The sequence below is a fragment of the Siniperca chuatsi genome, linkage group LG3 (genome assembly GCF_020085105.1).
Source record: "Siniperca chuatsi isolate FFG_IHB_CAS linkage group LG3, ASM2008510v1, whole genome shotgun sequence".
Lineage (NCBI taxonomy): Eukaryota > Metazoa > Chordata > Actinopteri > Centrarchiformes > Sinipercidae > Siniperca > Siniperca chuatsi.
In genome coordinates, this window is record NC_058044.1 from 29314578 (window position 1) to 29327106 (window position 12529).

At 43.9% G+C, this 12529-nt stretch overlaps 1 protein-coding gene across 10 annotated transcripts in view; it reads right to left on the bottom strand.

Annotated features, from left to right (window-relative positions):
* Positions 1–927: 927 nt before the first annotated feature.
* Positions 928–12529, bottom strand: part of LOC122873564 (zinc finger protein Aiolos-like) — a 30693-nt gene continuing 19091 nt past the window's right edge. For 4 of the 10 annotated variants that reach the window (XM_044190444.1, XM_044190443.1, XM_044190442.1 and 1 more), the window contains 8 exons: positions 10265–10338; positions 9315–9383; positions 8841–8951; positions 6501–6917; positions 4953–5120; positions 4414–4530; positions 3428–3544; positions 928–2108 (listed from right to left, as the gene is read on the bottom strand). In XM_044190444.1, the coding sequence (XP_044046379.1) occupies positions 1468–2108; positions 3428–3544; positions 4414–4530; positions 4953–5120; positions 6501–6917; positions 8841–8951; positions 9315–9383; positions 10265–10338 (1714 nt within the window). In that variant the 3' untranslated portion in view covers positions 928–1467. Of the gene's footprint in view, positions 2109–3427; positions 3545–4413; positions 4531–4952; positions 5121–6500; positions 6918–8840; positions 8952–9314; positions 9384–10264; positions 10378–11363; positions 11543–12529 lie in introns of those variants that run through there. The other 6 variants (XM_044190441.1, XM_044190440.1, XM_044190438.1 and 3 more) reach the window with 6 other exon arrangements.

Consider the following 12529-nt stretch of genomic DNA (forward strand, 5'->3'; position numbering starts at 1 on the left):
CCGATACTCTCAGGAGATTTGGTTGTCAGTGGAGGTTCCTAAAATTTGTCATATCAAAATTCCCACAAACCCTCAGTTTTAACCCACATTTTGTCCTCACCCAGATAAATTCCCATATGTGGAGTTTTACTGGCAGACAATTTATTACTATAAATTCTGTGGGTGGGGTGAGAGTTAGGTGGGGAGAGTGAAACTATTGATTCAAATCATTTTTGCACATTCTCTCATTGAGCTTTCTTCTAGCTAAAGAAATAATAATGACATTAAGCTATTCTTCATTTAGTTTGGGACCTCCTGCACCATTTTTAAGGGCCCCAAATGGGTCCTAGAAACCACTTTGAGACCCACTGCTCTGTAAGCGATACTGCGTAAGCCAAACACATGAAACTGACATGTAGTACCCCGCTTTCCCCAGCAGATGGATGCTGGTGTGAAGATCCACTGACATTCATTTCCTCAGCATCCGGGGAAGAAACAGTGATGTATAAATCCTGTGATGAAATTAGGAGACAATCCCATACCAAATTTTAGATTTAACATGCTTTCTGAGAAATCTCAACAGCAACTTACATTTAATTTAGACCTACTTCGACTTTCATTTATATCCCCATTACCTCTGTCCTTTTTATATATACTTATTTGTACTTTCTAAGCCCTTTATATACAACTCTATATATCGCTCTGCAAAACTGTGAGCCATTTCTAACTAGTGCTAAATGAGTATAATATTCAGGAGTGAGAAACCAACACGTGGTGCAGCGCGAAGTGATGTCCTTTGAAGCAGTGAACTGCACTCAAAACCACAGCCTAAAAGGAGACATGTGACCTTCTAGATAATAGGATTTTTTTTTCTTCTGCAGTCTTGAATTGGCAAGTGTTTTTCAGAGAAGCTAAACTTCTCTCAACAAGGGGCAGGTCTATGTGTGATGAAGGAAAAAAGTGGTCTCTTTTATTTTTACACCTTTACACAGATGGAAGTAAAAAAACGACAGCAGATACACAATGCGTTCATTTTTGCTACTTTGTTGAACATTTGAATGTATATATGGCATATGGCTATATGATATAAACAGCGGCTACAGCAGGGATCATTAAGTACAAATGTATATATGAAAAGGAAGTAGAATTACTCCCGCATAAAAACTTTACAGGCCATCTTTTCAGATGAGTACAGTATGACTAAGAACACTCTGACACCCGTCACACTCCTATAACGTCTCTTTCAATCTCTCTCTCTCACACACACACACACACACACACACACACACACACACACACACACACACACACACACACACAAAGATAGACAGACAGACACAGAGAGAGATAGCTGCTATTTCATGCTTTCATTTCTGATACTACCAGCTACTTATATGAGTAAATCTGTGTGTGTGTGCTCATACAGCATATGTATGTATGTCTCAGCATATGTGTGTGTGTAAGCATTAACGTCTGCATGAATGAAAGCTACTTCAGTTCTAGGCGGTGCTCGCCGCGAGCTATGTGGGAAGAGAACTCATAACGGTCCCGACTGCGGTGGCCGCAGACGTTGCACTCGAGCGGGTCGCGGAAGCCGTGGCACCCCATGTGGATGGTGAACATGACATAGTCCAGGAAGATCACCCTGCAGTGGCCACAGGGGTACACCGCCCCGGGCAGCGCTGCAGCCTCCCCATCGCCCCGCACCACCCGTAAAGCCTCCAGCGGCGACAAGGGGATGGGCTGGGCGTGTGGATGAGGGATGCCGTTCTGGTGGTTCAGCCCCCCCAGCAGGTGCCCTAAGCTGTACATGACGGGCTGGGACATCTGGGAGCTGTCAGTGTGGAATGAGTCCATGCCGAGGGGTGGCTGGGCAGCGTGAGGGAGGCCCAGGAGTGGCATGCCCATCTTGTGGCCGTTGGTGAGGCCCATGGGGCTCATGTTGTTGCGGCCTAACTGGATGGGGTAGGGCCTATGGGAGGGAGCTGGGTCGCTGTCTGGCCCTGAGAGGATGGGTTTTTGCTGATGGTGGGCGTCGGGCCCTGGGGAGCCTGGCGGAGGGTCCTTGATGTCAGTTCGGTGGACCAGCTCCCTGTTAAAACTCAGGTCCAGGCAGACACCACTGTCGCCTAGACCAGCAACATGAGAAGAAAGAGCACTCAAGACTCTGCAGGAGGAGGTTTCACAAACTTCATCCAACAGCATGGCCGGACAAAGAGCCACAGGCAGCATGCAGCAGTGAAAGCAGTTACAGCTTACAGATGGAAAAAGATCTAATAGAGATCTTTACAGGACTCTAAGGGGGGGAGACAATGAGAAAAATGTGCACCCCAGGGCAACACAAAGGAAAACCTACACAGTGAATTAGAACGTGCCAGGTTCACAGGACAAAAGAAGCTTTAAAGCATCAGAGCATCCTGAGAAAGCAGTTGAGCTAGGAGGCATGGGAGGACAGAGGGCTGAGAGGAAGCAGATGACGCAGACGAAGGCCTCTAGTGCAGCTGCACCACAGAACTACAGACAGAGAAGCACCTGCTCACGTTTCACGTCTCCCGCCTGTTCTCTCTCTCTCTCTCTGCGGTTGCAGACATTACTTCTCTTTTCCCCCTGTGGTTGTCATATTGAAAGATCTCACTTCATTTGTCAACCTGATAGAGAGATGTAGGAGGGTTTTTTTTTTGCCAATACCGCCTCGTTTTGCGAGCAGCTTGAGGCTTGATTGTGAAACTACAACCCAATGTTAGTTAGGCTTAACCAGAAAGGTGAGAGCCGACTATTGAAAGTCGCTGTGTGTGTGTGTACGCCCATAAAGTCAGCCATTTACTGAAACTGATATCTTTTGATCATTCATCAGGCAAATTATCTGGGTTTGAATCAAAACATACAGTGTGAGTAATCAAACGGAGAAGTTTCAAGTGCATGTTTCTAATTTTTACATGTCTCCATTTATTTAACCATGCATGGTTACCAATACCCACCTATGACACAATTCTCACAGAGAATTTAGGACAGTGGAGACCACTCTCTGGTGTGTGCAGGTATGAGGCAGGTGCTCTGCCCTCAATTCCTGTTTGGCAAGAGATGGAGGCCAGCAAAGACAAACAGACAGGCAAACAAGTAGCTTAGACAGACAACTTGAAATAATCTACAAAACATGAATTCTGTGTTGTAAAGCATAAATGCACAGCAAAAAGCACAAATGATGTAAACATTTCGAAAAGACAGCAGCATATTATAGCTGCACAAGCTCTTTAGCTTTACAATAAACAAGCCATTAAACAGGTGGGGATTAACATATAAAAATATCAAGTAGCAATCAAGTAGATAAATGTATACTCTATTTTTAAAATCTAAAATAAAGCTATAAGCTGCTTTAAAATTAAAACACAACTGTCTTTCATCTGCTTGAGGTCAGTGCCTCTACTGAACCCCTACGTGTCTGTCTTACCAGTGAACTTCTGTGGCATTGAGCTCTTCCGTTTGGCTACATTGCTGGCGAGCCTGTCGAGCAGCAGAGCACGCTCAGTGCCCATCTGAGTCCTGGATGTCTGGCCGTCCTCCACTGCTGACAGCAGGAGAGTGAGAGAGTAAGTGCAACAAGGAAATGAAGACCTCTCCTTCTCGATCAAGCACTATCATGAGTAAAGGGAGTGCACCAAGCTGCAACTGTCCACCTGTCAAAGCTTTTGAGGTTATAAAGTGAAGTAAAAAAAAAAAAAAAAAAAAGGCTTGCAAAACACACCAGCTGCTCAAAGCGGAGTCACACTGGGAGGAACGAGATATTAATTTGAGATCAGAAGCTCCTTTGACCTCACTTCCTGGTGCTTTTTTACTTCATCAGTGCAGGAGAGGAGACCACAGGATGAGGATGTACTTCCTCACCACTACGGCACTATCAGGCATAAACTTACGACATTTGGTGACCACAGAAGCAGAGCATTGTCTGTGTGTGTTGCAACCGTGCAACTGTCCTGTCAGTATGTAAAGGCATTTTTTGGGGGGAGGTTATAGACATAAAGGGTGTGTTTATGTGTGTGCGTGTGTTGAGTGGCTGGGCTGAAACATTTGGCCTACATATTTGGCTTCCCCTTTGCCGCTACAGACATGAGAGGCGGTCTTCATACCGCTGAGCCACCACACCACAGCAGCTATAACCTACTTAGCTGTAATGATGGGCAAACAGCCATAAACTCATTAATTTAATGAGGCTGTACAAACAGGATCTGTTGGTGATAACAGCTTTAATTGTGCACCTGCTGCATATGTACAAATGTGTTTATGGAGACTGTGCAGTGGTCTGATTACATTAACAGTCGTATGTGCACGTGTGAAGTGTGTCCTGTGAAGACATGCTGGAGTTTCAAAGATGTTGTTGATGAAGCGAGTGTCAGAAAGGGGTGCTGAGACGAAGCTGAGTGTGCACTATCTGCTTACCTCTGTCAGCGGGACCTTTGCTCTGAATGTACACATGGCACCTCTCCCTGTGCTCTTCGAGGGAGCTGCGCTGCTTGTAGCTGCGACTGCAGTGGTTGCACTTGAAGGGCTTCTCTACTGTGAGCAGGAGTTTCAGTTAATCACCAACACACATGAAACATCAACAACATCAAAATGGTACAGCAAGCATTATTTCCTTAAGTGGTTTCATACAAAACTGATGATGTGCATATTAGAGAATGTGCAGCGTGTCTGCAGGTAAAACACGTGACCTGAAAGTGAATGAAAGTTTCCAGAGGTAAATGAGTAAGATGTCATATGTAATTGTGTGTAATTGTATAAGAGTGGCAGTGGCGGGGTGTTACTGGAAAAGCCATGCAGGCTCAGCAGACCTCATGTGTTCAGATTCAAAAGGAGTGAGAAACCAACATGAAGGAGTGAGAAACCAACCAACATCGTACTGTACACAGGTGCATACAGTATCAGTGCATATCAGCTTCACGTGTGAGTGAATGAGCGAGTGTGTGGCTGGCTGGTACCAGAATGGGTGCGCAGGTGCCCGCTCAGAGCGTCACGTCGACGGCAGGCGTAGCTGCACATGGGGCATTTGAAAGGCTTCTCCCCGGAGTGCAGTTTGATGTGGCGAAGCAGGTTTCCCTTCTGGGTGAAGGAGGCCCCGCACTGAGTGCAATGGAATGGCCTCTCACCTGAATGAAAAAAAAAAAAAAAAACACACACCATGAAAAACAATCCAGCACATTTCACATTTTAACACCACAATTGCTTTTTTAACTTATTGATCATGCAACATTTTTTGATTTCACATGAAAGTTTGATCATTGTAAATGATGCTGTTACAGATTCACTGTGTTGGGCTGATTTGTTCGACTGCAGCTTACTTGTTTTTTATTATTTACTTTAGTTGTCAACTCTTTTCTTGCTCCTAGTGTTACAGTGAATTGCAAAAAACACAATCATTCACCATCTTTGAAAAGGGAACAAGGCAACATCCACTTTGATTGTCAGAAACCTAGAAACAGTTTTATCACGACTCAAATCACACAAATGCCAAGCATAGCGAGCACTTGACTTGCCGTGTCAAAAACGCAGCCTCACAGTTCCATCTCAAGGCGGGATTGTTCTACTATTCAACACTACTCATCAGTAGTCTCTCCCACCCCCACCCCCCTTTCCCAAAACCTCCCCCTCTCTCTCTTTCTCTCTCAAAACCTAACATGGCAGCAGCGGATGGCCGCCCACCATTGAGTCTGGTTCTGCCCGAGGTTTCTGCCTCTTAAAGGAAGGTTTTCCTTGCCACTGTCGCCAAGTGCTTGCTCATGGTGGGATTTGTGGTGTCTATATTATAAAGAGTATGGTACTAGACCTGCTCTGTAGGAAAAGTGCAATGAGATAGCATGAAATCATGCATCATGCTCATAATAGGGAGTATGGTAACCTCAATATCTTAATTTCTTAAACTCTGCTTTGTCAATCGCACTGAAGAGTGATGGAAGGACTGAGAGAGACAGAGAGAGCCATCATCATGTGTCAAAGGTCCCTCGCTACATTTAAATGCAGAACTCGTGACCTTAATTCAAATATTGACAAATATTACTACATGTGGATATACATTACGCTGACCATGACACAAAATGTGTGCTTCATGTATACGAGTACGAACATTATTTTCCATACTGTTACTCTGCTCCAAGCGCTTGATTTGAATACTTTGGACCTTCAAGAATCATAAACTGTACATGAGTGAGTTATTACAGGAACTGCATAATTCAGGGCAAAATAACAGCTGTAGGCTATGATGTGTTTACCTATCTGTTACTTCAATCAAATCATGTAGCATGTGCTTCATATTTGAAAAACAATAGAGGATATTTCACAACCTCTTGCTGTTGCTGTAGCACTGGTTAGGACATGTGCGTCATGTACGCCGCTTTCTTAATCGTAGTTACTAAATCAAACATCTTGACCTAGTCAATGCAGGGCCCTATCTCCCAGTGCTATCAACAGAGTGATAACTGCGCAACTGTTATGTTTGAGGTCAGGTGTTGGGGCTGTGTTCCTGTGCTTACCCGTGTGGCTGCGCTTGTGCACCAACAGTACGTTGATGCTGACGCAGGACAGGCCACAGATGTCACAGTTGAGTTTGCCTGTCGCCTGGATGCGGGGGGCCACGGCTCCAGGCATGTAGGTCCCTTCTGCACCAGCTGCTGCTGGTGCGTGGGTGTCTGGCAGGGCCGCGCTGTCGTAACGCGAGTAGTCCACCAGTGACAGGTCCTGTGGCTCGTTCAGGGTATCGCCCTCTTCATCCCCCTCTCCGTCCCTCTCCTCATCATCGTCCTCCTCTGTCCTCTCCTCATCAAATCCTTCCTCCATCCCGTCCTCACTGGCCCCCTCTGCTTCCTCTTTTGGTACAATCTCTCTTTCTTCTTCAGCATTGGGGAAGTGCTCGTTGTCTTCCATCTCCTCTGCCTCTGTCTTTATCGCACCTAAGCAAGGAGGAAGCAAGGGAGAAGCAAAGAATATATTTGGAGTGACAGTTGATGTAAATGCACTTGAAGTGACAGAAACATGTAATAAAAAGCACCGATTTACAGAGACAAGACCCTCCTGTCTGCTGTCACAACTTCACTTCTACATTGGTATTTATAGTTGAGATTTTGATATTAGTACTACCACATCTCCAAAGTGTGGCTAGCTTAATTTGGGCCGACGTATAGTGTCACAAAGAGAGTCAGAAGATGTGTACTCAAGATAAGGGGAAGGCATTTCCTCTGAATACACAGAAACTAGAACCAGGGCAGGAGAGAGATGCAGCAGGCGCCTCACACAGACAGAGCCAATTCCTCATCTGCTTTTAAAAAGAGATTTCAGATTGATTGTTTTTTGCCTGTGTCAGGTGCTGAAAAATGTCCCAAATCCAACGTTAATCTGCACCAAAAGGTCCTACCTCATTTCCTCCATCAGCCAGCGGAGCACCAATTCTAGTTCATTTCTATGAAATGCAAGTTTTTCCTGTTGTATTTTCTTGACAATTTTGACCACAAGTCCTTTCTTACTGTAGGTCAAACTTCCACACCATACAGAATCAACTGTATGCAAATTTCTCAACATCACAACTGCTGACACGCAGAGACCCGAGGCCTGGTTTGCAGGACCTCTTACCTAGCCTCTTGGTAAGCATCAACCAACCCCCAGCATACTCAGTTCCATCCAGAAACCACACTGTGGTCTTGGCGGTGACTGGTGATGAGCTGAAGAGCAGCGCCTTGCATTGTGGAAAGCGCTCAGAGGTGCTATGGAAACTTTGCACATACAGTTCTCTGCGAGGCCCCATATAGAGTCCAGGGTCTCAGAGCAGTGAACCGCAGGCTGCGCATCAGACGCAGAGTAGGGCTTTAGGAAATGCACCCAGTGGGGCAGATGTGTGGCAGTCATAAATAAATAGGAGTGCTGTCTGTAACACCATGCTCTTTTTATGATGATGGACTAAGGCCACAAGGCTGAGTAAAAACATTTCCACACTGAAAATATCATGTGCGAAACAAGGTGGCCACAGTTTCGAAATGTGCAAAATGTTCCTGCTTGGTGTAAGGATACCCCGCGGAGTTTATATGTGGAAATGCATTATAATATAATATCTGAAAATGTTAACATATCACTTTACACTGCAGTGAGGAACAAAACCAGACTGGGGTTGATGTGGCACTCGGGTTACTGCTCTACCTCCTTCCAAACAGTGTTGAAAGCAGATTCATTCAAATTGTGAGAATTATTTGGTAATAACTTTGCACTGAATAAAACATAATGATGAGTGCCAGTGCAGGAGACACAAAGAAGGCCTTTTAACTATACCCCAGGAGAACTAGAGCACCTAAGACCTTCACGATGCCTTTCCTGTCTAATCAGTTGGATGACATACAAATGGCTCTTACTTCAGGCACTTTTCCATGATATGTAATCTCTCTCTAGTTGATAATATTTAATTGCTGTTGGATAAAAAACATTGCATCTAGTCTATTTAAAAAATTATATTTTCATGTTTAACGGAAGTCAAAGAATAAAACTCTCCTCCTCGTTCCTATGGGTTGAGAAAATTGTATATGAAACCATTAAAACCCTTAAGATAAACACAGAAATGCACAGTAAGCACGCTAAAAATAAGAATGCTAAAAAGAAAAAAAATCATTTTAGTTCCTTTGCTAGACTTGACATCAGCAAGCAGTATTTTGTTGTATTAAATTTCAGGTTTTGTAGCAATGTCCCTCACACTTTTTTCAATCTTTTTTCAACTTTTTTTTTGTAATGTCCGTGAAAAAAAAAAGTAACTGTACAATGCTAGACGGTGTGAGCTTGATGGCTAAATTGCAAAGCGTAATGGAAAGATGTCAAGTGTCTGTGTGTACACGTACGTGGATCCGTCACACCTTCAGCACACTGCATTCCATTCTCACAGAATGACTTATCCTCCCTCTCTTCTTCCTCCTCCTGTGGCTTCACATCTGCAACATCACTGCAAACGTCTAAAAAGGTGACACGTTGTGCATGTGTAAATACTTTGTGATACTTTTTGTTTCATTAAGAGAACTTCAAACCAGTAAACTACGGTTCTCTGTTTGAATAATAGAATATTAAAATCCCTTCATGAACAATAAATGTGCGGGAACACTTCTTCATCTTGCTGTTGCAGGGACATAGACAACTTACGGTCTGCTTTCAACTGCAGCCTGCACAAACCCCTCCACAGATACACCTTCAGCTTTCACTACGCTACAGTCATGTGTGCTCAGGCGGTGCGAGTAGGCTGGATGGTGGCAGCTGTGGAGAAATGTGTGCAGCCCGATCACGCACACGTTCACACTAAAGACAAGGAATCAGACACTCACCCATCCCGTTTCCATCTGGGGCGGTAAATTGAGGATGTTTGTCTGTGTTCATGATGAAAAAAAATTGTTCTGTGGAGAGCAATTACAAGATTTGGTTAATGAGAGATAGTTTGGAATCCGAGTAAGTCTAACCAGGTCAAGCCAGATTCCTTCATATGGTACTTTCAGAACTAGGTCTGTGTGTTTACGGAAGAATAAAGAGAGAGAACATTTTTTTAACTATACAAATGGCGGGTTTGTTGCATACATTGATGATGTGACATTTTGTTTGAGGTACTGACACTTTTTTAATGCCCTTGACACTATTAAAAACCTCTCTTACTATTTCTACGAAGCAAAGCAAGAAATAGAAGCAACACTTGCATCTCACTGTTCCTGTTGGTTGGACAGCATAAAAAGAAGTGGGGGTAAAAGCCCACGGTTGATTGCTCGACCTGTCACTACATTTAGCCTTATGAGAAAGAGATGATGTTCACTGCACATGTACTTCCTGTCGGGTCTGTACATAGGAGCAAGTGTAAAAGCGATTTCCACGCTAACAGCCACTCAGGCTCCAACACTTGTAGCCACGGTTTTAAAATGAATTAGGAATAAAATATCCAGCGGTGCACTTTTAAAAAGCTGCTTTTGAAGCCCTGTATCAGTTTTCATTGACTTAATAAAAATTCCCAAAGTAAGAATACTTTAAAAATGTATATTACAAATGTAACTGTAATAAAAAAACAAAAACTATATAGTTACTTAGAAAAGTTTTCATCATTTAGAGAGCTGTAACTACTCTTACATCACATTCAGTGAGGAAAATAAAGCAATAACAAACTTTCTCATACGGTCAAAATGAAATTGAGAAGCCCATGTCTACACGATACAATTAATTCCAAGGTACTTCTGGGGTGTTATTTTTTGATGGAAGATAACAGTAAGTTTGATTAATGACAAAATGGTCTTACCTGCTTTTTGCTCAGCACCCGGAGGAGAACCTCTCTCGCAGTAGGAGATTCCACACTCCACCACTGGACTTTCTCTGAATATGGAATATACGCAACGTCACTTGGAGAGATCCCTTAAAGGAACAGGAACTTATTTTGAACAAGGTGGAGCAACAAAGACCAAAACAGGTTCATACAGCAGAGTAGCAACACCAAGTTAGATTACGCCTTAGCATTTTCATGATCATAATATAACCATTCCGTTTCTACACCTAAACATGTAGAGTCTAAAGTCTGTAGAGTCTAGAGTCTTTAACACTATACGTTTATGAGTGAAACAAAGAACTGATTAGGGGTTTGATATCAGTTAAGGCGGTCCACGCTGACTTGTTTCCATTTAAGGAGCTATTACTCCATCTTGTGGCCAAACTAGAAAGCTACTTTTCAGTCCAACCATTCTCTCCCCAATCAATAAAAATAAGTCTGTACAAAATAAAAAAAAAAACCCTAAGCACTTGTACTGTAGCGCTTTGAACACATTTTTAGTAATTTATTTATCTAACCTCTGAGTAACCGTCCTGCATGGCACCCCCCCAAACACACACACACACACACACACACACACACACACACACACACACACACACACACACACACACACACACGTCATTGACATAATGCTTTCCCTAGCCCCTTACCCTATAACCATCACAACTAAATACTTAACCTTAACCCTTACCCCCACCTTAACCTAATTGTAACCTGTGCCCTAAAACCAAGTCTTAACCCTCAAAAAGCAGTCCCCATGGGTTAGTGTGTATTCAGGTTAAAGTTCCCACCGGGATATAAGAACATGAAACACACACACACACACAGTCAAACACCTCATAAATGACACATAATGAAACTAACTACCAGCTGCTTTAGTACATTGTTATTACAGTCAGTCATCTCATTAAAGCTATTTACTTGAAATTGACCAGATGTAGTTTTTCTTTCAAATGTTTGACTTGCAATGCAGAAAGTGGCTGAATCACGGCAAGGCCACTGCTATCTTGACTAATGTCGGATCATTTACCAAGCAGGGACGGATGAGGAATCTGGGTAACTAACAACACACCTGAGTGGTGCACAGCCTTGTAAGGCTTGCCTGCTGCCCCTGGCCCGCCTATGGCAACCAGCTACCAGCCGGAAGAAAAAAAAGCTGAAAGAAAGCACACTCACAAAGGCATTACAATACATGCTGGGTTTCCATGGCAAAATGGAGGCAAAGGCACACAGGAAACAAAAAGAAGACATCGACCAATAAAAGCCATGATTCAAAACCTTAAAGGCTGAGTGTAGGGCATATGTGCACACACGGGCAAACAACAACAAAGTAACACGATGATTTACACACGCTCGTGATCAGAAACACACACATGTATAATAAACTATCCCAGCGTGCGGCGTTGTTAAAACTTATCCTGCGATCCCACTGGTGGGAGGCTTTTTTAGGACTGGTGGGGGCAGGGCGGCAGCAAGGAGGGGGGTTAGACTGTCCATTTGCCTTTTATAGCTGCCCACTCCAGTAGTTAGTAGCAAGAGAGAGAAAATGGGAAAGAGAGATCTGGGGGCCGACATGCTAGCAGGGGGGGGGGGCAACGGCACAGACCGGACTGACCACTGGATGCACACGTATGCAAACACACACATAAACACACACTGAGACCCCGTTGAGGGCGCAGGCATGGGGTTGTTTTGTTTCGACGCCAGATGCATATATATGTCTGTGTGTGTTGGGCATTTGAGGTTGATTAAAGTGGAACAGCACTGATGTGGGTTTTTTTTTTGTTTTTTTTTTGCTTTTTATGGATCCAAATGTTTCATCAGCGCAAATCAATATATCGCGTGTCACCTGAAATAAGAAGAATAATGAGAAGAAGAAGAATAGGAGGGTGGGGGAGAGCAAACGGAGTGTATTCTGTGCGTGAACAAGTGAGAGGGAGATTCAGCTGTTTTTTCTCTCTGTGCACTCAGGATTGAGAGAGGACAAGTGAGGGAGAGTGTATATAAGCTTGTGTGCCTGAGTAAGAGAGAGCTAGAGAGAGAGAGACAGAGGGAGAGAGCTTTAGCCTGGCTTTTCTCCCTGTGCCTTTCAGCTCCTCTCTCACTGTAGAAAGAGGCGTGTCCATGGACCAGTATAAAGTCCAAGGAGAGCCACTGTGTTTAGCCATTCTCAGGAGCGAGTCCTTTGCACTGCACACCAGCAAGAGGAGGAAACTGCAGCTGTTACTTAAAACACTG